Source organism: Patiria miniata, unplaced genomic scaffold (genome assembly GCF_015706575.1).
Source record: "Patiria miniata isolate m_02_andy unplaced genomic scaffold, ASM1570657v1 HiC_scaffold_3, whole genome shotgun sequence".
NCBI classification, from domain to species: Eukaryota; Metazoa; Echinodermata; class Asteroidea; order Valvatida; family Asterinidae; genus Patiria; species Patiria miniata.
This window is the reverse complement of record NW_024037069.1, coordinates 709,165-733,027: the sequence shown is the minus strand read 5'-3', so window position 1 is coordinate 733,027 and position 23,863 is coordinate 709,165. Positions and strand designations below refer to the sequence as shown.

Below are 23,863 nucleotides of genomic sequence, written 5' to 3'. Positions count from 1 at the left end.
GAGCAAGTTGACTAAAACATACTCGGATCAATGGCTAAACTTTGGTATTACTTGCAGGGGGAACTGGGGGCCTCATTTTCTAGAGAGGATTCTAGCAGATGTTATTACAAAAGCTTCTTTCTTTATCAACCTTTTTTGTCAAGTGGAGGTGGGGGACACCCACTGATCTCTATATAAAGACTGGATAGCGGATATGCATACAACATTCACACAGTAGACTTTGCATATTGACCAATTCGCCCCGGTCTCACAAAGATGGCCGCGTATAATACGAACGTTCTACGCGTAAATACGCGCGCGTTGTATCAACAGTTGACGCGCATTTTGGTCACGTACACATATTATGATGTTCTAAAAGGGACACATTTCCGTAGTGATTATTATTTCAAAACGCCGAAAAAGTTATATTTGCGGCATTTTAGTAACCACGACGTTAGAAAAATTGTAGTTAACCTTGGTCAGTGGTGGTGGTCAAAATATAAGTCAAGTGAACCGCGACGTTACAAAAGAAATCATGCAGTCTATAAAAACGGCATCTTGTCCTTTGTAGATCACCAGCCGGTCTCACCAATATGGCGTCAAATTCGTACATTGTGCGGCTCTGTATTAGCTATCCAGTCTTTATATAGAGATCAGTGGGGACACCAGAAAGGGGGGGGGGGGGGGTGTCTCATGCAGGCAGTAAAGGGACCCATACCTGATGCCTCCCATCCGACCAGCTTGAAAGAAATATCACATTATCATAACATTACATTGTATATAGGCAACACTATAGAATTCAAAAATATGGAGAGTTAGTACATCTCACACAGAGAATTATAAAACCTCAACCTTGTTCAACATTCCCTGTTAGCAAATTTCTTTGGATGCGAAAAATGTTTGCATTGCTCTAGACTACAAGTCACCGTGAAATGTGTGCAGTAGGCCTATGATTTGAATATTCTGTACAGTATAGACAATGTCAGGACCGCAAGGCCTCCATAGACCACAGTGGACAGTGTGCTTGTTTTCTGCCCCAGTTTCGGCTCAGCATTGTTCACCAGCTCCTCTAACGTGGTCATGTCTCCGGCCCCGACGGCTGCAAACCTCCGCACCCCTTCGATCTCCTTCAAGAGCAACTCTTCCTGGAGCTTCAGGATCCTGGTTAGGCTCCTCTCCTGGGAGTCAAACCCCTCTTGTTGCTGCTTGGAGAATCTTTCGAGAGCAACTGTCAGCTCCTCTTGACTCGACTTTGCGCCGCTGCTGTCAATGGCGGTCCGGATGTCCGTCACAAGACCCTGAAGGTCCCTTAGCTGGCTGCTGTCGATGGTGGTCCGGATGTCCGTCACAAGACCCTGAAGGTTCTTTAGCTGGCTGCTGTCGATGGTGGTCCGGATGTCCGTCACAAGACCCTGAAGGTTCTTTAGCTGGCTGCTGTCGATGGTGGTCCGGATGTCCGTCACAAGACCCAGAAGGTCCCTTAGCTGGCTGCTGTCGATGGTGGTCCGGATGTCCGTCACAAGACCCTGAAGGTCCTTTAGCTGGCTGCTGTCGATGGTGGTCCGGATGTCCGCCACAAGACCCAGAAGGTCCCTTAGCTGGCTGCTGTCGATGGTGGTCCAGATGTTTGTCACAAGACCCTGAAGGTCCCTTAGCTGGCTGCTGTCAATGGTGGTCCGGATGTCCGTCACAAGACCTTGAAGGTCCCTGAGCTGGCCGCTGTTCTGACCAATGTCCTTCTGAAGGTCCCCGAACAAAGTCCTTTTCTCATGCCTTCGCTTCCGGCTGATGGCCATGGACCCCAGCAGGCCGATGATGGAGCCCAGCAGGCCGATGATGGACCCCACGAAGGAAAAAATGACCCCCAAATATTTGGACCTCTCCCCTTGCAATCGTTGTTTCTCGTGGCTCTCTCTAACAGCCGCCGACAAGTACGCAAACGTGTTTCTCTCCGTGTCCTCCAACCAGTAGTTTTCCTCCTCCATTTTCCTCTCCTTCTGGATGGCCAGGTGCTCCTCTTTCACATATTCTAAGAATTTGGTGTCATCTCGGGCTGTTTGGTCCAGCTTGGCGCGTATTGCTCTCAGCTCGGCATTATGATTGTGTAACTTGTGGGCGGATTTCTTGAGTATTTCACGGACTTCCATAAATTGCTGTTCAACCTGAACGTGTAGAAAGAAAACTTTCAAATTAATCTCATCACTTGACCAGTGGCGTCGCCAAGGGGGGCCAGGGGGGCACGTGCCCCCCCTGGAAAACCTAGTGCCCCCCCCCCGAGTGCCCCCCCCCCCCCATCAAATGCTGGTGCCCCCCTATCCTCTGCAAAATTCTGCGCGTTGTTAAAATCATTACCTCAAAAATAGCAATTTCTTGAGATATCTTCAGATCGAATTTAGCATCAAATGTGGCACCATTTTGCATCTAGCCCATCCTCCGTATGCGAAAATTTTCCAAAGGGGAGGGGGGCAACCCCTCCCCTTAGACCCCTCCTCCAGGACGGCGATCCGTATCCACCCAAGTGCCCCCCCCCCCCATCAAATGCTGGTGCCCCCCTGTGCCCCCCCCCCCCCCCCAGACTGAAAAGTCTGGTGACGCCACTGCACTTGACATGGCTTCTTATTAAAAAAGGAATCAAAAGGTCATCCAAAGGTCATCCAAATACAAGGGTTTTGTCTTTTATCGAAACATCCCCTGCTAAAAAGTCAATAAGTGCAATACATGATGCAAATTTCAGCCCTCTAATTTGTAAGTGTTAAGTTGTGGTCATTGTATGTATAGTGGACAGTTTTTCACACTAGGCCACCATTTAACAGCCGCCAAACACATCAATTTTCACCTCACCTTGTGATTCATTATAGAACCGAGCCCAATCTAATGCATTTTAGTTTCTGATGAGGTTCAAGCCTAATGAAGCATGAACGTAGTGCCTGATGCGGATTACCTGATGTTTTAGACTGATAAGAGCCTACTTGTGGTCAGTTGTACCTGATCCACTAGCTGAGAGATGATCGTTTTGTTGAAGAGTTATAGGTGAAAGAATATCAAAAGTTTTCAAAAAAAATGCTTGTAATTTGACTCCCGATGACGTCATCATAACGTCAGAGTGATACGCACCACTTAAGATGAGGGCCGATATATGTTGAAAATTACAAGTTCATATCATAAACCTTTAGGAGAAAACCCGCGGAGATGTATTGTCCAGAAAAGAAAAGAAAGATTCATCAGAACAATAACAGAGAGTGGTGGTCACCGGGCGGGTTGTGCCCGACTACTCAACTCGGGTGGGCAGACCAGTAAATAGACCAAAAATTGTCTATACGCAGGCCAAATCACGATTTAGGGTTTAGTAGAAATGAAGGGGCCCCAGCTCTGAACCGGTCTTTGAACTTGTATTTTTGAAGAAATGATGTGCTAGATCTTGAATCTGGATCAGGGTAGATACAAAAAGAAAACATCTGTGACATGGTCCGGCTTGCAGATTGTTTGTGTGTACTGCACCGGGTTCGTACGCCGATGTCGTTCAATTAAAAAGGGTCCGTTTCGTTGGTATAGCCAGTCAATCAACATGCAACACCGGCATTGGTTTGGCAGGATAGTCAAGCAATATGTGACGGTGCGCCACCGCCCAGCGGCCCACGCATGCGCAATACACCAGTTCACTAAGGAATTCATAAATGCAAATTCATACACGCATGCGTAGAGTTTCGCCCATGCTTATTGCCCTTGACCTCGTGTGCACGGCACGAAATCAAACTTGATTCAGCTAGCTTCATCTACCTTCACGATTCAATGAGACGTGTCGACTGAACTTTTGTATAGCAAGGTGGTAAACAAAATGGGAAGATGTATCATTAACGAAACTTCTGACATGCTAATTAATAAAACGATGAAATGCAGTTCAAAGTATTATAATCTGTTGACATTCCTAGCCTTTTGTCACACCAAGTTTGGAGTTATCTCACACCAAGTTGGCAAACTTCTAAACTTCAACCTGCAGTCATCATGTTTACCAATGACTACCAAATCCCCAGTCTTTACCATCGTAAAGACGATTATTAAGCAATGAATGAAATGTTGATTATGACAAAAAGGGCCACATGCTACACTGCTACACTGATTTTTTTCCCATAAAGAATCTCATTCCTTGGAAAATTTATCGAGGGGTAAGACATGTACAGTTTTCTGGAACAATTTTGTTTCCTTGAAAAAGTCGCTTATTTTAAAGAAATCCATCTATGGATGTGTTTTACATACAGTATGTCTATTATAGTAATTTCCTTTCTCCAAAGACTTTTAAAATGGTCTGAGACATTCCTTTTCGTATCAGAATTATAAACCTAGAGATTCTTTACCAGTTCAGTTTGAATGGCGAGGCTTGTGCATGAAATAACCACAAATATAGACACACACGAAAACAGTTTTTTTATAAAGCTCAAGCCCAAAGGCATTGCTACGCTCAGTTGAGTCAAGGCCTGGTGGGCCAGGACAACAATGGCTCTTTTCTTATGTTAAAAGCCTGTATAGAAAATCATTGATACGTGTCAAACAACTTCCATACGGTAAGGCAATGGTACCTGTCAGGATATGCAGTGAAGCCGCCATTTTGAGAGCTCTGGGCCATATTTTAAACTACATCAGGCCCACGGGTGGTGTACACCAATAATTAAATAGGCCCAAAATGGCCTATGCCGGCCAAATCACGATTTGAGGGTTGGTGGAAATGACGAGCCCTAGCTCTGAAATGGTCTTGGAACTTGTATTTCTGGAAAATTTGGAATTTGGACACAAAGTAACTCTAATTTGCAATAGAGTGGCGGGATACATATTAGTGAAAAGTCAGCCCAAATTAAGTCACTGTTCACCCCAAAGGAAAAGATAGCGAGAGAGGGTAAACAAGCTTTAATTTGATTTATATGTATGTGTCTCGATCAGCAGTTGGAGCAATGAGCATTTTCCATCTATTTTGAGGTGGAGGCATTTCTCATTGGTGCCTATATTTACTGGTCTGCACCTTTACAAACACACGTACATGGTATCTGGACTTCGGTTGCGCGGCCATCCTGAAAGCCTTAAATAAATAATACTTTTAGGGGATGTGGATTAAATAATTTCTTTGAACTTGTAAAAGCACGACAACACCAGGCTCGTAGGAAGCTCAAAATCATTGGCTAGGCTCATCAGAGTATTTGGCCAAATCTCTCCCAAATGAAACGGTAAGTTAAGCCACTATCTCAGGGGCAACCTAGTATTGGACTCAATACTGTGTATGAGAGTCCCATAACTAAGGTACTGACAACATGCAATACAAGAAAATAGACTGGCATCTGAAACCAGTCCAATAACTCTTCAGTATATAAGATGTGAGGTACTAGTCTCTATTTCTACACATTTCACCATAGACAGCCACCAGACTATATACGACAATGAATGAGGAAGTCAGTCTTTTTCGAACAGTTGGATGGACATGGATAAGTCTAGTCTTTAGCCTCATTTTGAAAGCCCTTGACTTCCCTCTCATGTGCAAAATATTGAAGAAAAATCACCTTTTAAAATTGAGTTCAGTTTTCAAACTTAATTGGTGAAATGCCGAGGACCTTGTCTTTGCTCAATGAAAATTTTGGAGAATTTTGCATTGCTAAAGAGTAAGTAAAGTTGGCCTGATTTTGTTTTGCAATGCAGGTTTTTGAGCAATAAAATCCCAGTGTGGGTGCACCCCTGAACATAATTACACTTAACTTGTACAAAAGACACGCGCAGGTACATAGGGAGATTGATTCTTCGTACATACAGCTGTGTACTTCTCCGATAAATAAGTTAACGAAGACAAATACTTGACGGAATACAGTCAGCACCACACGAAGCACCTTGTTAAAACACATACTAGGCAAGACAAGATCGAGGAAGACACCATTTTGAAAAAGTAGGGGCGAGGGTTCACAGTTCAATATTAACACTAGAGGTTTGCGTTTGTTGTTACAAACGCAGAGTGGTTGGGTAGACAACTATTTCATTAGAAATTGTCCAGTTAAGTTATCAATATGTTTTTGTCAGAAAAAAAGGATCAAGAACTTCAACATTATTTTCCAGTACCAATTATTTTGTACAAAACGAAAGCGTCTTTTAGGGTATGATAAATTTCAGTAAAAATGTAGGTACTCGACGTACAAGTTATTTTCGGTTTGATGACGTCATCAGTCAAAAAAGGGAAGGGAAAACACTTGTTTATCTTTAAGTTAAAATAACGCATGGAAATATGGAATTTAAGTGTATGTAATAATAACACCCAACTTCCGGTTTAATGACGTCACAGTATTTGGAAACAAAGAGTCAATTTTAAGTGTAACAGATGTCATTTTTTGGGCAAAAAAAAGCCATGAGACAGGGATCAAATGATGGATCTAAATTAAAAATAAAATGATAATTGTTGAATTCCCCCAACAGTAACTTCCGGTCTGATGACGTCATGGTTATGAAACCTTGCAAATTAATTTGTGGTTGCTCACGGATTATATATGGGGGCAATTTCATAAAAATTTGATTGAGGGTTTTAACATTTCAAAAGAACAAATTTTTGGCGCTTGAAAGTTAATTAATTGAAAAAAGTGGTGGCCTAGAATGGAAAACTTTCCGTATTATTTTTTCAAAAATAAGAAAATAATTAATTTTGTGATTTGAAAAAGAATCATTCAAATAAAATCAGTAAACCTGTGTAACTCTTCTCTGCGCCTTTTTGACCTCTCCGATGCCCAACACAGCTTCGTAAACCTGCAGCAAAGACACCACTATTCCGTCACTCCGTAGCCTACTCAGCAGACCGGTCGGTGCTGCCTCACCAGCAGGCGGTGCTGCACCGCCACCGGCCGCCGGCCTCCCCGGCCCACTGACCGAGTTCTCCGCTGCGCCCGACGAACTCGTCGACACTGTTCGCAGTGCTCGAATCACGGTCAGCTTTTGAAAGTCGAACTGTCTCGCCATGCTAATGATAGCACTGAATGCTTAGAGATTGATAGGCTTAAAAATGACAAATTTTACTTTTTGTTTTCGAGGTTTTTTTGGGGGGAATACCACACCTTTCTGGCGGGTTGTGTTATGCAGTCTGTGTAACAATACGTGGGGTCAGAGGTCATTAAAAACAGAGTGCATAATCAAAACATATTTCCGTAAACAAAGCATTTATTTTGAGCAACTATAGAATGCAGGGCCACGCCGGAAAAGGTTTTTTTTTGTAGTTGGATCTGATGTGAGGAGTGCGGTCGTTGAGTAGAATGGCACTCTCTTGAGAACGAAGCGACGTTGGTACATGAGACTTCCCCTATGCGTACGCGGGTACGGCATGAACGTAGACGAAAAAAAAAATAGAGGGCGGTTTAAACAGTGAATGAGCATGAAGTAATTATTGTGATCAATAGAAGGCGCTACAGAGAATGAATTATTGACAAGTACGTAGTATATACACCGAGTGAGACGGCTTGGGATATCTTGGGCCAAGTTCGCGCAAGGACTAAGCCACGAGGGCCTTTTCTACGGAAGTGTATTTTAGGACATGACTAAAAAAATAAATTCTGGCCCTCTATTTCGCCCGGGCGGATTACTATTTCGCCCGGGCGGATTACTTATTCGCCCGGGCGAATTACTATTTCGCCCGGGCGGATTACTAATTCGCCCGGGCGAATTACAATTTCACCCAGGGGAATACTAATTCACCCAGGCGAATTACTATTTCGCCCGGGCGGATTACTAATTCGCCCGGGCGGATTACTAATTTGCCTGGGCGAATTAGTAATTCGCCAAGGCGAAATAGTGGGCCAGAATTTTTTTTTTGGGGGGGGGGGTCATGTCCTAAATATTACGGAAGCGTATTTAGGACATGACCGAAAATATTTTTTAGGCCCACTACTTCGCCCGGGCGGATTACTATTTCGCCCGGGCGGATTACTATTTCGCCCGGGCGGATTACTATTTCGCCCGGGCGGATTACTATTTCGCCCGGCCGGATTACTATTTCGCCCGGCCAGATTACTATTTCGCCCGGCCGGATTACTATTTCGCCCGGGCGGATTACTATTTCGCTCGGGCGGATTACTTTTTCGCCCGGGCGGATTAGTATTTCGCCCGGGCGGATTAGCATTTCGCCCGGGCGGATTACCATTCCGCCCGGGCGGATTACTAATTCGCCCGGGCAGACTAGTATTCGCCAGGGCAGCCTCCGCCGCCGCCGCCGCCGCCGCCGCCGCCGCCGCCGCCGCCAAGCCCGTCGCGAATTCCTCAAAGTCAATTTTGACACTATAAGAAGCTTCAACAAATGCTGTGCATCTGTCCTTAGAGTTACGTGTGTGCCCTTATCTCATACAAGGTCTGTGAGGTGTTCGTTCATCCATGAAGAAGGGCAATGAGCTGATGGAATATCCCACTTACAAAGCAGGGGTGGGGGAGTAGGCTGCAGAAGAGGAAGTGGGTGTTGAACATAAACAATTCGCGACACAAGTACCGTGGTGACTTCATTTATTACTAAAAAAAAACAATTGATCTACATGTATTCCTGTTTTATTTTATTTCACACACGTCAAACAAGGTGTATGGATAAAAGACAACTATAACATTTCATTTGATCTACATGTATTCCTGTTTTATTTTATTTCACACACGTCAAACAAGGTGTACGGATAAAAGACAATTATAACATACAATACAAAACATCAAAATACACAATACAATTACAATGGCTATATATCAGGAACAACTAACATACGAAAATGTACATTCATATACATGATTTTTAACATAAAATAGTTCGAATTTAAAACTAAGCTCTGGCAATGAGATAAATGTGGCTAAAGATATGGCAGCTCTGACTTCCTCTGATTGGGCGGTCTATTGTCTCAAATCACCACAGCTTTTACTATTGGCCACGTCTTCTCCGCCACAGCTTTGATGGGCTCACCTCTGTCAAGGGCACAATAGTCTATCTTTTTCTTCGTCCTTAATTCCATCGGATTCTAATAAGGAAAGAAAGGAATTAAAAAACATTTACATTTTATTTTTTCCTTTTCTAAACATAGAAAATGCATACGGGGTCTTCAGCTTGTTAGGCCATCGCATGAACATAACAGTAAATTGCGTTCCTTTTTGAGTTGATACCTCCAACCAAGTTCAACTAGGCTGCCAAACATTACAGAAATATCTACATTAATAATATTGAGTCAATAAAACGTGTGCAATTAGTGCACACCATTGTTCACCCACGTACAAACACTGTCTAATCACACCTAAACAAAAGTGGACTTGGCCAGAAATCACAGCGTGCCATGCTCAAGCCACGCACGGCGTGACAAGAAAGCTGCTTCCATCGCATAAGAAGCCAACTTTTACATCACAGTTACAATGTCTTCTGGTAAAGTATCTTCATATTTGTTTAGATGCAGAGAATCTTTATATTGTAAGTTTGAATATCATATAGTTTTTAGAGTCCCTGAGGAATTGTAAAGGGGAGAACTTACCGGAGAGAAACAGCAAGTTGGCAACACAACGATGGGAGTAGGTGGATTATCATTTGTTGATCGTACACGTTCCAATGCAGTTTCAAACAACGCTTCTGATTAGCGAAAAAACTTTAGGCTGAAATTAATAGACGGGCTTTAACATTGGCCAATCAACTTCATTTTTACATCAGCTTTGGACAAACTCATGCTGTTTATTTAATAACTCGAACGAAAGAAATCGGTAGAGGGCGTCCAGAGTTGTGAGTTTATTATGAGCCGCGTTGTGTGACAGGATTCTTCGTGAACATCGTTTTTGCATTGTAAAATTGGAGATACCGACTGCTTGTACTTGAAAAATGACGGATCTTTAAAGTAATTAAAAAATAATCTAAAAATATCATTAAAAAGAGGAATAATGAACTTTCAATTTGCCGAAAGAACGAACTTGAAAGCATCGAGGGTTCAAAAGTTATGTTCTCAAAAAGGAAAAAAAATCGTGCGTTTTTTTAGGTTTTCTGGAGGATTTCCGCTTTGCATAAACTGCAGCGGAAGCCTGTCGCTTAGGTTGCGCTAAGAAATTCATATATTACTAATTCTCCCGGCCGGGCAGACTACTAATTCGCCCGGGCGAATTAGTAATCCGTGTAGGCGAAATAGTAATTCGCCCGGGCGAAATAGTAATCCGCCCGGGCGAAATAGAGGGCTTGAAATTTTGTTTGGGTCATGTCCTAAATACACTTCCGTATAAATACGCTTCCGTATTTTAGAGTGTGTCTCTAATGGCTGATGGGCTTTCAAAAAGAACTTTTGCAAATGGGAAAGACACTTTGGAAACATTCAATCAGTTTGAATATGCTTCATGAATTTCTGAATAAACGAGTTCATTTTTAACAGTATTTAATTACTATTATTTTTCGGTGTGGTGGTGGTGGTGGTTGGGGGGGGGGGGGGCTAGACAGAAGATATATCAGAATGGCGCAATAAGAACGACAGCGGGCGCAATTATTTTGATTAGGGTTTCAAAAATTTCTACGCAAGTCGTTAATTTGCTTAAAAAGTGCCCCCACAATTTTTTGTAAAAAACGAGACCGTCTTGTTTAAAAATTAGCGGAATCGTGCGAATATAGCCGAGGATCATCTCTCTAGCTTTTGGGCTATTATCTAAGAGCAGATTTGATAAAATTAGGGTCCACAAATGGGTCCTATTTGCACGAGAAAATGTAGGGATGCCACTGGAAACTTTGGCAGTATGCATGCTCAGCATTACCGGCAGGTAGCCCAGGTTGGACGAAGTCTTCATTGCAATACGACTAACGTAGGGAGGAAAGGGAGTCCACCAGGGCTATACCGGCAGGCTTCAAGCATTACGGACACACTCTCGCAAAATGTGGTCCGGCAGCTTTCTATACAAAAACCTCGTTGGCTCGGGGTTTTGTAAATAAACCTTATCAGTCAGCCGATCAAGCTCAATTGACTTCGGCGAAACCGCAGTCCCATCATAAGAAAGAAGTTAACAATGTTAACCGGACCATTTTTTCCAAGAGTGTGTCTCTAATGCGGCGCGATGTACGACTGGCCAGACTGAATGTCGGCGGCGCCAGCGGCCGTGATTAGGCATACTAGTGGAATCACCCACCTCAAAAATATTATTACTTAGGTGAGGCAAGTTTTAATCACTTCTGATGGCCAGTCTTGATAATTTTCGTGGCGCCAATAAAAATAATCCAGGCACAAAATAAACATGATTCCTTGCTCTATACTAATATTATTATTTATTACGATGCTCCATTAAAGCTATAGTCCATCATTTGTAATTAGTGCATTTTGTTCGTTTGAAGCAACAAAAGTGTTCAAAATCTAATGAAGGATACTGAGCAACTAACCTGATGAAGTTTCAGCTAAGCTTCAGCTGTACATTCCGAGAAAAGCAGCATTCTAAGATCTCAATTTCAAATCAAATTTACTGAATCATGTTTTGAATTGTTTTGAATTGCAGCTATACGCGGCGTCGCGCACTGATCCGACGAATTATAACAACCGCGCGCGCGTGTGCGTCGTTCCAATACTTGTGCGCGCTGCGCTGAATAACAAAACGAACTACTAATTTAAATTTTCCTACGGTGCTTCTTAAGAATCACCGTTGGAAATGCCTTCTTTCGTTGATTACTTCAAAATGACAGCTTCCCAGAAAGAATAATTTCACAGGGAGTTTAGTTCCCATTACTATCTTTCAACCAAATTTGTTTTTCAACAGTAATTACGCCAGTTACTTTTCGGATGGCTGCAAATGATGGACTATAGCTTTAATCAGCACCCCCCCCCCAAAAAAAAAAATATTGGCGAAATAATTTTTTCGACCTACTGATGCTATTTTGAAAGGCATGTAATCGGAAGCAACAGGATTTTTTCCTCATGATAACGAATTTATCTTCAAGCAAACTTGACGCACAGTAAAGATGAAACGCACGCTGTACACAAAAGTGCTTATCCTAATACACGTGCGTGGTTTGTACGGAATGGCGTGCGCTTCTTGGAATATCGCAAAACGCAGAGTGCGGTATGGACCGTGGCCGTGCTACATGGCTACATAGCACGGCTTGTTGCCATGGATCGACCAATCAGGATCGAGGATTCAAGTTTACTTGAAGATAATACATAAAGAATGGCTTAAAATAAATCTGGGGGGAAAAAACAGGCTCAAATCTTGTATTGACTTGAGCTTGACTGAAACATACTCGGATCAATGTTTAAACTTTGGTATTATTTGCAGGGGGAACTGGGGGCCTCATTTTCTAGAGAGGATTCTAGCAGATGTTATTACAAAAGCTTCTTTCTTTATCAACCGTTTTTTTGTCAAGTGGAGGTGGGGGACACCAGAAGGGGGGGGGGGGGGGTCTCATGCAGGCAGTAAAGGACCCATGCCTGATGCCTCCCATCCGACCAACTTGAAAGAAATATCACATTATCATAACATTACATTGTATATAGGCAACACTATGGAATTCAAAAATATGGAAAGTTAGTACATCTCAAACAGATAATTATAAAACCTCAACCTTGTTCAACATTCCCTGTAAGCAAATTTCTTTGGATGCGAAAAATATTTGGTATTTTTGCATTGCTCTAGATACAAGTCACCGTGCAATGTGTGCAATAGGCCTATCATTTGAATATACTATAGAGAAAAGGCAACATCAGGACCGCTATAAAGCCTCCATAGACCACAGCGGACAGTGTGCTTATTTTCTGCCCCAGTTTCGGCTCAGCATTGTTCACCGGCTCCTCTAACGTGGTCATGTCTCCGGCCCCGACGGCTGCAAACCTTCGCACCCCTTCGATCTCCTTCAAGAGCAACCCTTCCTGGTGCTTCAGGATCCTGGTTAAGCTCCTCTCCTGGGAGTCAAACCCTTGTTGTTGCTGCTCGGAGAATCTTTCCAGAGCAACTGTCACTTGATTCGACATTCGTTTCTGGTTAATGGCCATGGACCCCAGCAGGCCGATGATGATCGTCCCCACGATGGAACAACTGATCCCGACATATTTGGTTCTCTGATCCTGTGATCGTTGTTTCTCGTGGCTCTCTCTAACAGCCGCCGACAAGTACGCAAACGTGTTTCTCTCCGTGTCCTCCAACAAGTAGTGTTCCTCCTCCATTTTCCTCTCCTTCTGGATGGCCAGGTGCTCCTCTGTCGCATATTCTAAGAATTTGGTGTCATCTCGGGCTGTTTGGTCCAGCTTGGCACGTATTGCTCTCAGCTCGGCGTTATGATTGTGTAACTTGTGGGCGGATTTCTTGAGTGTTTCACGGACTTCCATAAATTGCTGTTCAACCTAGAGGTGTAGAAAGAAAACTTTCAAATTAATCTCATCACTTGACATGGCTTCTTATTGAAAAAGGAATCCAAAGGTCATCCAAAGGTCATCCAAATACAAAGGTTTTGTCTTTTATCTTTTGTCGAAACACCCCCTGCTAAAAAAGTCAATAAGTGCAATACATGATGCAAATTTCAGCCCTCTAATTTGTAGGTGTTAAGTTGTGGTCATTGCATGTATAGTTGGAAAGTTTTTCACACTAGGCCACCATTTACCAGCCGCCAAACACATCAATTTTCACCTCACCTTGTGATTCATTATAGAACCGAGCCCAATCTAATGCATTTTAGTTTCTGATGAGGTTCAAGCCTAATGAAGCATGTAGTGCCTGAAGCGGATTGCCTGATGTTTTAGACTGATAAGAGCCTACTTGTGGTCAGTTGTAACTGATCCACTACCTGAGAGCATGATCTGATTACAAGGTTGGAAAACAATAATCGTTTTGTTCAAGAGTTATAGGTGAAAGAATGTCATCATTTTTCAACAAAAATTGCTTGTAATTTGACTCCCGATGACGTCATCGTAACGTCAGAGTAATAGGCACCACTTAAGATGAGGGCCGATATATATATATATATATGTCCAGAAAAAAAGAAAGATTCATCAGAACAATAACAGAGAGTGGTGGTCATCGGGCGGGTTGTGCCCGACCACTCAACTCGGGTGGGGCAGACCAGAAAATAGACCAAAAATTGCCCATACGCCGGCCAAATCATGATTTGGGGTTTAATAATAATAATAATAATAATCAGCATTTAAGAACGCCCTTATTAGTAAACTAAATCACGGCGCTTACAGTATTATTATTACCCCTGATCATTGGGCCAATTAAACATTCCAGTAGAAATGAAGGGGCCCCAGCTCTGAACCGGTCTTTGTACTTGTATTTATGGGAAATATGTTTTCGAAGCCGTGCTAGATCTTGAATCGGGATCAGGGTAGATACAAAAAAAAACATCCGTGACATGGCCCGGCTTGCAGATTGTTTGTGTGTGTTGGTATAGCCAGTCAATCAACATGCAACACCGGCATTAGACTTGATGGCAAGTCGTTAGACTATAGTGGTTTATGTCCGTCATCAGCGCAAGAATCCGCATACCGGCCATGCCACCGCCGTTCACGCAACGTGAGCGCCACAACCAGTCATGCAAAAGTCCGATGTACAGTACATGTACGATGTACATACACGTACACCGCGCGGCATGGTCAGTCCGTGTCTAACGACTTGACTAACACGTTTTCAAGCGAATATTCATATATGCAGCCACTGCAATGCATATGCATGTATTTCCATAGCGCGGGCCAATGGTAGCCCATCTGGCTAACGAAGAAACATCCATTATAAATATGGGGGTAATTATTACACGATCATTTGAAGTTTCCATTTGATTTGGCAGTCCTAGTTTTAAAATTACGGTAAAAAAAAGTATAACATTGTAGGTATTATTAGTACTTTTGCAATTGTCTTTGAATAAAAAGGAGTAACATTTAGTGTAATTATGGAACTTGAAACTGTTACGAATAATTGTAAATCCCCTTCAAAAAATGAAGTGCGCACCGACTGTAAACGTAAGCTCCTTTTGGCCCATGTGGTATATCAGGGATTTCCCGTACCCGGTGGGTAGATTCACGAAGGTGTCGTTGCCGTCAAGAAAACTTGTGATTGCCTCAGTTTGTTGGGGTTTCAGAGCACTGGTAATCCCCAGTTTTCGCAACCCATGGTCAATGGAACCTCTATACTTTTCGGTGCCAGCTTCCAACTCCTCCATTTTAACGTTGGGGATAGGAAATCCGAAGCGATTGAGAATATTTTGTGAAGACGCCGCGATAATCAGGCGTTGTGTGTACATGTACATGTACATGTACAGTGTATGTGTGTGTGTCGTCGCGTCGTGCAAGCCAAAACGCATCGGCTAAGAGATGCCTGTTGAATATTCATATTTTCTTGATTCTTAACCAATCAGACTGCTCCGTCCAATTTTGGTAGCAAGTCTCATTGCCTGTGCACAAACTGACAACGAGTTATTGGCTGTTTCGGCACTTTTGCCGAAACAGCCTTTGTTTTCGTTAAGATTTTTATTTTTTTCTTTTTTTTTTTTTTCTTTTTCAGTCATTTTGCCCATAGCATTTGTACACGGTTTTTTTGTCACCGGCACTTTGGGCACTAAAATCAATCCGATTGACTTTATACTTGGCACACACTTAGACCAGCATCTGAAGTTGTGTGCCGAACATTGACGTCATCGTGACGTCATCGACTAATTTATTATAGAATTTTGAATATTTAATTTTTCCCATAGACTTTGTACACAGAAATCGAAACAAAATTGTCGATTTTCAAAGGGCATTTTTGACTCTTTGCCAGTAATTCATTTGCACCAATCTTTGTCCAAGCAAAGACCCTAATTCAAACAACATTGTGTAATGATGACGTCATGATGACGTCATCCGGTGTGTATTTATAGGCAATTAAATTGTGACACTTTTAATATTTAAAAATGCATAAGAAATCAACCGTACGCGTCCGCAGCATTCTGTTACCGGCAAGTGGTAGAGTAGGTTGAGGTCTTTATTTCATTCAGTGTGCGTGAAATCACGTGACCCTTGCTTCCGGTCGAAAAAGGCCAAAACCGGAAGTGGCTTATTATTTGAAAATGGTAATAGATATGAACTTGCTTTTAATGGTGTTAGTCTCTTGGCTAGAAGTATTCTTCAAATCATCTACCAATGACGTCATGCAATCTTCGAGCGCCCTCTAGCGACAGGTTGAAAATTTGCAAAAATGTATTTTGAATAGATGTCTGTGGCGAAGTTTGTCGGAATCGCCTAAATATTGGTGTGTATGATGACCTTGATCCACTTAAGACGTGTGCGAAGTTTTAGGCGAATGACGTCATCAGACCGGAAGTTATAATAAAAAAACTCTTTTTCATTTGAAAATTCCTGAAAAATCAACCATGGCAGTTTTTATGTTAGTTTTTACTTTAATTGTCGATTTAAGGGTAGGTCTGACCTAAGTCAAAGCTTCAAGGCAATAAGCGAACTCGGACACGCCCTGCGCACACTTAAAACTTCAGGTTGACAATACATCTGCTCTAAAACATGCACAGAACGTCTATATGTACATACACGTACGTTACGCACGTACTGTACATGTACATCGTACATGTAATGTCAGTCAGCCTGCAGAGCACGTGTTGCCGAGGTCAAATCCTGTCCACATCATATCATAGTGACCGTTTTAGCCGATTTTCGGCTAACTTTGACAGATTTTATGTTCGTGCATGCACATAGTCAGGGACGTATAATAAAAAATCATAATGCCGAAAAGCCCTATGTTACGTATTTAAAGGTGCAGTTTTTCTGCCGTGGGATTTTCCACAAGTCTTTTCCTTTACAACACTGATATCTTACTGAGTAGTTCTGAACTTCAGCCGAGAATTACTATGAGAAGGAAAGAGAAATCGTATTTTTTTCGCGCTTTCATTCGATTGAACATATTCCTAAGGGTCAGAATATCAAGTAATATTTCATAAAAATGTTTCAGTTCAAAGGCAAATTACAAATTTAAAGGTGCAATTTTTCTGCAGTGGGATTTTGTTTTTAGCCCGTTAACTTTGTACACGTGTTAGCCCATTGACTTAGTACACGTTTTCAAGCCACCATTTCTATAACTTGGCGATCTAAAATCGTCATCAATGTTACAGCCAAGGAAGACCCTCATACAAAAATTATGCCAAGACTATGACGTCATGATGACGTCATCACCTAATTTTTTTTATTGATTTTTGAAAATTTACGTGCATATTATGAAGTCCTATATCTACAGAACTGTAAGTCTGATTGGGTTGAAACTTGGTATGTGGCTAGACCGGGATGTGTTATAGGTAGAACAAAATGTAGGTGGTCGAGACCTGAACATGATTTTTGCGGGAATCGATAGAATTATCGAGGGTCTTCATTTTTTAAATATGTGCAAATAAATCACGTGACCCTTTCTTCTGGTTGAAACCGGAAGTGCTTTGTAATTTAAAATTGGTGAAAGACGCGAACTTGCTTTCAACGATGTTTGCTCTGGCTAAGTTGTTCTTTACCATAATATTATAGTAATAGATAAAACTTTATGTGACGTCATCATGACGTCATCACGTGTCATGTGACGTCATTATTCAAAGCCCTATGCGAATGGAATCACATATATGCCACCATTTATTATAAACAGAACTACACATCCTTCGTTGATGGAACACATGTCACATGTCACAAAAAGCTACCGAAACAGCCCTATGTTTGTCCACAAACATATGTCTAGTTCAAGTCTGTAATGCAGTACACGCATGGGATCGCACACGCATGGGGTCGAAAATGTACGTAGCGTCCCCGCTACTAGGACAGGATGCGGTATGTCGTACCCCCGGCACAGAGCTTGGCAGTCGCGCGCGGCGGACGCGATTAAAACCACTCATTAGTCATTATAGACTTGATTTCAAGTCTACACCGGCATTGGTTTGGCAGGATAGTCAAGCACTATACGACGGTGCGCCACCGCCCAGCGGCCCACGCATGCGCAATACACCAGTTCACAAAGAATAAATGCAAATTAATACACGCATGCGTAGAGTTTCGCCCATGCTGATTTCCCTTGACCTCGTGTGCACGGCACGAAATCAAACTAGATTCAGCTAGCTTCAGCTACCTTCACGATTCAATGAAACGTGACGACTGAACTTTTGTATAGCAAGGTGGTAAACAAAGTGGGAAGATGTATCATTAACGAAACTTCTGACATGCTAATTAATAAAACGATGAAATGCAGTTCAAAGTATTATAATCTGTTGACATTCCTAGCCTTTTGTCACACCAAGTTTGGAGTTATCTCACACCAAGTTGGCAAACTTCTAAACTTCAAACCGCAGTCATCATGTTTGACAATGACTACCAAATCCTCAGTCTTTACCATCGTGAAGACGATTATTAAGCAATAAATGAAATGTTGATTAAGACAAAAAGGGCCACATGTTACACTGCTACACTGATTTTTTTCCCATAAAGAATCTCATTCCTTAGAAAATGTATCGAGGGGTAAAAGACAGGCTCAGTTTTCTGGAACAATTTTGTTTCCTTGAAAAAGTCACTTATTTTAAAGAAATCCATCTATGGATGTGTTTTACATACAGTATGTCTATTATAGTAATTTCCTTTCTCCAAAGACTTTTAAAATAATTGTGTATGGTCTGAGACATCCATTTCGTTTCAGAATTATAAACCTAGAGATTCTTTACCAGTTCAGTTTGAAAGGCGAGGCTTGTGCATGAAATAACCACAAATATAGACACACACGAAAGCAGTTTTTTTTTTTATAAAGCTCAAGCCCAAAGGCATTGCTATGCTCAGTTGAGTCAAGGCCAGGTGGGCCAGGACAACAATGGCTCTTTTCTTATGTTAAAAGCCTGTATAGAAAATCATTGATACGTGTCAAACAACTTCCATACGGTAAGGCAATGGTACCTGTCAGGATATGCCGTGAAGCCGCCATTTTGAGAGCTCTGGGCCATATATTAAACTACATTAGGCCTACGGGTGGTGTACACCAGTAATTAAATAGGCCCAAAATGGCCTATGCCGGCCAAATCACGATTTGAGGGTTGGTGGAAATGAAGGGCCTTAGCTCTGAAATGGTCTTGGAACTTGTATTTCTGGAAAATTTGGGATGAATTTGGACACAAAGTAGCTCTAATTTGCAATAGAGTGGCGGGATATTATATTAGTGAAAAGTCAGCCCAAATTAAGTCACTGTTCATCCCAAAGGAATAGATAGCGAGAGAGGGTAAACAAGCTTTAATTTGATTTACATGTATGTGTCTCGATCAGCAGTTGGAGCAATGAGCATTTTCCATCTATTTTGTTTGAGGTGGAGGCATTTCTCATTGGTGCCTATATTTACTGGTCTGCACTACATACACGCGTACATGGTATCTGGACTTCGGTTGCGCGGCCAGCTGAAAGCCTTCAATAAATAATACTTTTAGGGGATGTGGATTAAATAATTTCTTTGAACTTGCTTTAAGCACGACAACACCAGGCTCGTAGGAAGCTCAAAATCATTGGCTAGGCTCATCGGAGTATTTGGCCAAATCTCTCCCAAATGAAACGGTAAGTTAAGCTACTATCTCAGGGGCAACCTAGTATTGGACTCAATCATGTGTATGAGAATCCCAAAACTAAGGTACTGACAACATGCGATACAAGAAAATAGACTGGCATCTGAAACAACCAGTCCAATAACTCTTCAGTATACATCAATCAACTATGCCAAACAAATATATATGATGCGAGGTACTAGTCTCTATTTCTACACATTTCACCATAGACAGCCACCAGACTATATATGACAATGAATGAGGAAGTCAGTCTTTTCGAACAGTTGGACCATGGATGGACATGCATAAGTCTAGTCTTTAGCCTCATTTTGAAAGCCCTTGACTTCCCTCTCATGTGCAAAATATTGAAGAAAAATCACCTTTTAAAATAGAGTTCAGTTTTCAAACTAAATTGGTGAAATGCCGAGGACCTTGTCTTTGCCCAATGAAAATTTTGGAGAATTTGCATTGCTAAAGAGTAAGTAAAGTTGGCCTGATTTCGTTTTGCAATGCATGTTTTTGAGCAATAAAATCCCAGTGTGGGTGCACCCCTGAACATAATTACACTTAACTTGTACAAACGCAGAGTGGTCGGATAGACAACTATTTCATTAGACATTGTCCAGGTTATCAATATGTTTTTGTCAGAAAAAAAAGGATCAAGAACTTCAACATTATTTTCCAGTACCAATTATTTTGTACAAAACGAAAGCGTCTTTTAGGGTATGATAAATTTCAGTAAAACTGTAGGTACTCGAACAAGTTATTTCCGGTTTGATGACGTCATCAGTCAAAAAAGGGAAGGGAGAACACTTGTTTATCTTTTACTTAAAATAACGCATGGAAATATGGAATTTAAGTGTATGTAATAATAACACCCAACTTCCGGTTTAATGACGTCACAGTATTTGGAAACAAAGGGTCAATTTTAAGTGTAACAGATGTCATTTTTTGGGCCAAAAAAAGCCATGAGACAGGGATCATAATGATGGATTTAAATTAAAAATAGAATGATAATTGTTGATTTCCCCCTACAGTAACTTCCGGTCTGATGACGTCATGGTTATGAAACCTTGCAAATTAATTTGTGGTTGCTCACGGGCTATATCGGGGCAATTTCATAATAATTTGATTGAGGGTTTTAACATTTCAAAAGAACAAATTTTTGGCGCTTGAAAGTTAATTAATTGAAAAAAGCGGTGGCCTAGAATGGAAAACTTTCCGTATTATTTTTTCAAAAATAAGACAATGATTAATTTTGTGATTTGAAAAAGAATCATTCAAATAAAATCAGTAAACCTGTGTAACTCTTCTCTGCGCCCTTTTGACCTCTCCGATGCCCACCAATTCCTCGTAAGACTGCAGCAAAGACACCACTATTCCGTCACTCCGTAGCCTACTCAGCAGACCGGTCGGTGCTGCCTCACCAGGCGGTGCTGCACCGCCACCGGCCGCCGGCCTCCCCGGCCCACTGACCGAGTTCTCCGCTGCGCCCGACGAACTCGTCGACATCGTTCGCAGTGCTCGAATCACGGTCAGCTTTTGAAAGTCGAACTGCCTCGCCATGATAATGATAGCACTGAATCGGCTTAGAGATTAAAAGACTTAAAAATGACAAATTTTACATTTTGTTTTCAGGTTTTTTTTTAGGGGAATACCACACCTTTCTGGCAGGTTGTGTTATGCAGTCAACGTTGGTACATAAGACCTCCCCTATGCATACGCGGGTACGGTATGAACGTAGACGTATAAAAAAAAATAGAGGGCGGTTTAAACAGTGAATGAGCATGAAGTAAATTGTGATCAATAGAAGGCGCTACATGAATTATTGACAAGTACGTTGTATATACACCGAGTGAGACGGCTTGGGATGTCTTGGATGCGTGGATGCGTGGATGCGTGGATGCGCGGAAGCGCGGATGCGGGCTGGATGAGCATGAAGTCATCAATAGAGGGCGCTTTATTTACCCCAGGACCTTCTACTGTATTTACCCTATAGGACCCACTACTTTATTTCCCTATCTAAAACCAACCCACCTACCCACTCATTCCGTCTTGGATGCGTGGATGCGGGGTGGGCATGAAGTAAATTTTAAACAATAGAGGGTGCATTATTGGAAGCCTGGATGCGCGGATGCGGGGTTGGCATGAAGTAAATTTTAATCAATAGAGGGCGCTTCATTGGATGCCTGGATGCGCGCGGATGCGCGGATGCGGAGTGGGCATGAAGTAAATTTTAATCAATAGCGGGCGCTAAAGAAAACCGACTTCGCATCCCGCCACGCAGCCATGGATGCACGGATATTATATAGAATGAAGTGGCCCTAGTTGTAATCTCGTCCCCAGGGTGTCGAGCAGTATGCGCCCATCACTACCTCCTCTCTCACCCTGGTATTGGACATTTGCATGTGCAAGATTTTTTTAAACACGTATGCGAATAAGGAATAGTCTGGTGCCTGCATGTGCGTTACAGTAGCGCTTGTTTTTGTATGCGGTGTCTAGGGTACAAACAGAGTCAATTCGTCACAGCGCGAGCATGGCGTGAGTTACGAAAACAAGATTTATTCAATTAAACTGTTACGATCTTATCGAAACAATGCAGTATCACAATTCATATTAATATGAACAAATTGGAAGGAAATGAGTATTTTCGAGAAGGCGTGGCGATCGCGAAACTGCACGTACTGCACGTTTTGAATATCAACACCAAGTACACGATAAAAATCCATTTGAAGCCAAATGCAGTATCGAATCAGGAAACTGGAAGAATGATTCCTATCCAGGGCTTACTATTGGAAACGCGGTTGGAAATAAAGTAAGCACTGGGGACGGGGTTGCCCTAGTTGTACCATTTAATTGGTTGATATTGCACAGGTTGGAAAGAATTACAAATCGAGTCACCGTTAAGATTGCACAAAGTGTACACATGGGACGTCGGAATATTCATGACATTTTAAGCGAAAAGCCGGCTGCTAATGCTAGTGCTTGTCCTGGGAAATTGGCGGCGCATATATTTTCTTCAAATGTTTTGCCTATAGGCTCTGCAGGAGAGAAAGTGTTGAGCAGCAAACGAGGTTTATTTTGCCATGAACCTAGTCCCATAAATGTGACGGAAATACTGGACTACCGTGTGGTATAACCACGGAGCGTCCCATTGCTAGGAAAGCCGCTTTAATTAAGCCACGATTGCCAGGGCGAAAGGCTAGTCCACCTGGCACGAATCATGGCACCATCTAAAATCTACAAATGTCTGCGAATTTATTCACAGAACGTGATCTTTATTACCTTTGTATGTGTTTTCCATTAAAATGACGAGATTGCAAAGCTCGAACTTGTGGCGAAACATCCTAGCGTGTTTCTGCAGTAGTTTCTGCAAGATTTTCGGCCATATCACGTGGGATGGGCCGTACACAGTGCAGTAATACACACTGATACTGCAACGTGAGTGCGGAGCGATGTACGGCTGGCCAGACTGAATGTCGGCGGCGCCAGATATTTTACTTAGGTGAGGCAAGTTTTAATCACTTTTGATGGCCAGTCTTGATAGTTTTCGTGGCGCAAGTAAAAATAATCCAGGCACAAAATAAACATGATTCCTTGCTCTATACTAATATTATTATTTATTACGATGCTCCATTAATCAGCACCCCCCAAAAAAGAAAATTGGCGAAACAATTTTCCGACCTACTGATGCTATTTTGAAAGGCATGTATTAAATCGGAAGCAAAAGGATTTTTTCCTCACCTTAATTTCTTTATTTGAAACTTACTTGTAAATGTAAACCATACTTTTCTAGTTCAGGAAGCTTCAACACGGGTTGTGAAATGTTGATTTTTTTTAAGTTAACAATTTTGATTTTTTTTTAATTACAAAAGTAGGGGCCTACCAGATCTTCTCACAAAAATGTTCGGGGCCCTTATAAAGTGAATGAAATGCACCGATTGAATATCTTGAATGCTTAATGTTTTTGTACAAATATTTTGCGAAAGAATACACTTTTTAAGGGCCCCGAACATTTTTGTGAGAAGATCTGATAGGCCCCTACTTTTCCATACTTTTCTAGTTCAGGAAGCTTCAACACAGGTTGTGAAATGTTTTTTTTTTTTTAAGTTAACAATTTTGATTTTTTTTTTAATTACAAAAGTAGGGGCCTACCAGATCTTCTCACAAAAATGTTCGGGGCCCTTAAAAAGTGAATGAAATGCACCGATTGAATATCTTGAATGCTTAATGTTTTTGTACAAATATTTTGAGAAAGAACACGCATGAGCATGCAGAACTGAAATAAGAAAAAATTACAAAATAAAATTATTTCCCTACCTACCTACCTACCTGGATTTTTTTTTTAGGCCGTTACCGTAAACACACCAATTTTTTTGTTTGGCCTTAATC

At 41.9% G+C, this 23,863-nt stretch overlaps 2 protein-coding genes across 3 annotated transcripts; both read right to left on the bottom strand.

Annotated features, from left to right (window-relative positions):
• Window positions 1–663: 663 nt before the first annotated feature.
• Window positions 664–11,381, bottom strand: LOC119737904 (mitochondrial potassium channel-like). Of its 2 annotated transcripts, none has more exons than XM_038212551.1 (2): window positions 11,342–11,381; window positions 664–2,141 (listed from the first exon to the last, which is right to left on the bottom strand). In XM_038212551.1, exon 2 carries the CDS (start codon window positions 2,124–2,126, stop codon window positions 927–929), a length of 1,200 nt encoding a protein of 399 aa, XP_038068479.1. In that variant the 5' UTR covers window positions 2,127–2,141; window positions 11,342–11,381; the 3' UTR covers window positions 664–926. The 2 variants fall into 2 exon arrangements, with proteins under 2 accessions (XP_038068479.1, XP_038068478.1); XM_038212550.1 differs by lacking the exon at window positions 11,342–11,381 and adding an exon at window positions 6,685–7,223.
• A 473-nt stretch (window positions 11,382–11,854) lies between these two features.
• Window positions 11,855–21,161, bottom strand: LOC119737903 (mitochondrial potassium channel-like). The gene is made up of 2 exons (XM_038212549.1): window positions 20,771–21,161; window positions 11,855–13,289 (listed from the first exon to the last, which is right to left on the bottom strand). Exons 1-2 carry the CDS (start codon window positions 21,035–21,037, stop codon window positions 12,621–12,623), a joined length of 936 nt encoding a protein of 311 aa, XP_038068477.1. The 5' UTR covers window positions 21,038–21,161; the 3' UTR covers window positions 11,855–12,620.
• Between the last annotated feature and the right edge of the window lie 2,702 nt (window positions 21,162–23,863).

Bases quoted from the DNA above. Each gene is read 5' to 3' on its own strand.
- LOC119737904 (XM_038212550.1), bottom strand. From the start codon at position 6,954: ATGGCGAGACAGTTCGACTTTCAAAAGCTGACCGTGATTCGAGCACTG. The intron at 2,142-6,684 runs GTTTACTGATTT...CTACACGTTCAG, and splicing joins CGCAGAGAAGAGTTACACAG to GTTGAACAGCAATTTATGGA.
- LOC119737903 (XM_038212549.1), bottom strand. From the start codon at position 21,037: ATGGCGAGGCAGTTCGACTTTCAAAAGCTGACCGTGATTCGAGCACTG. The intron at 13,290-20,770 runs GTTTACTGATTT...CTACACCTCTAG, and splicing joins CGCAGAGAAGAGTTACACAG to GTTGAACAGCAATTTATGGA.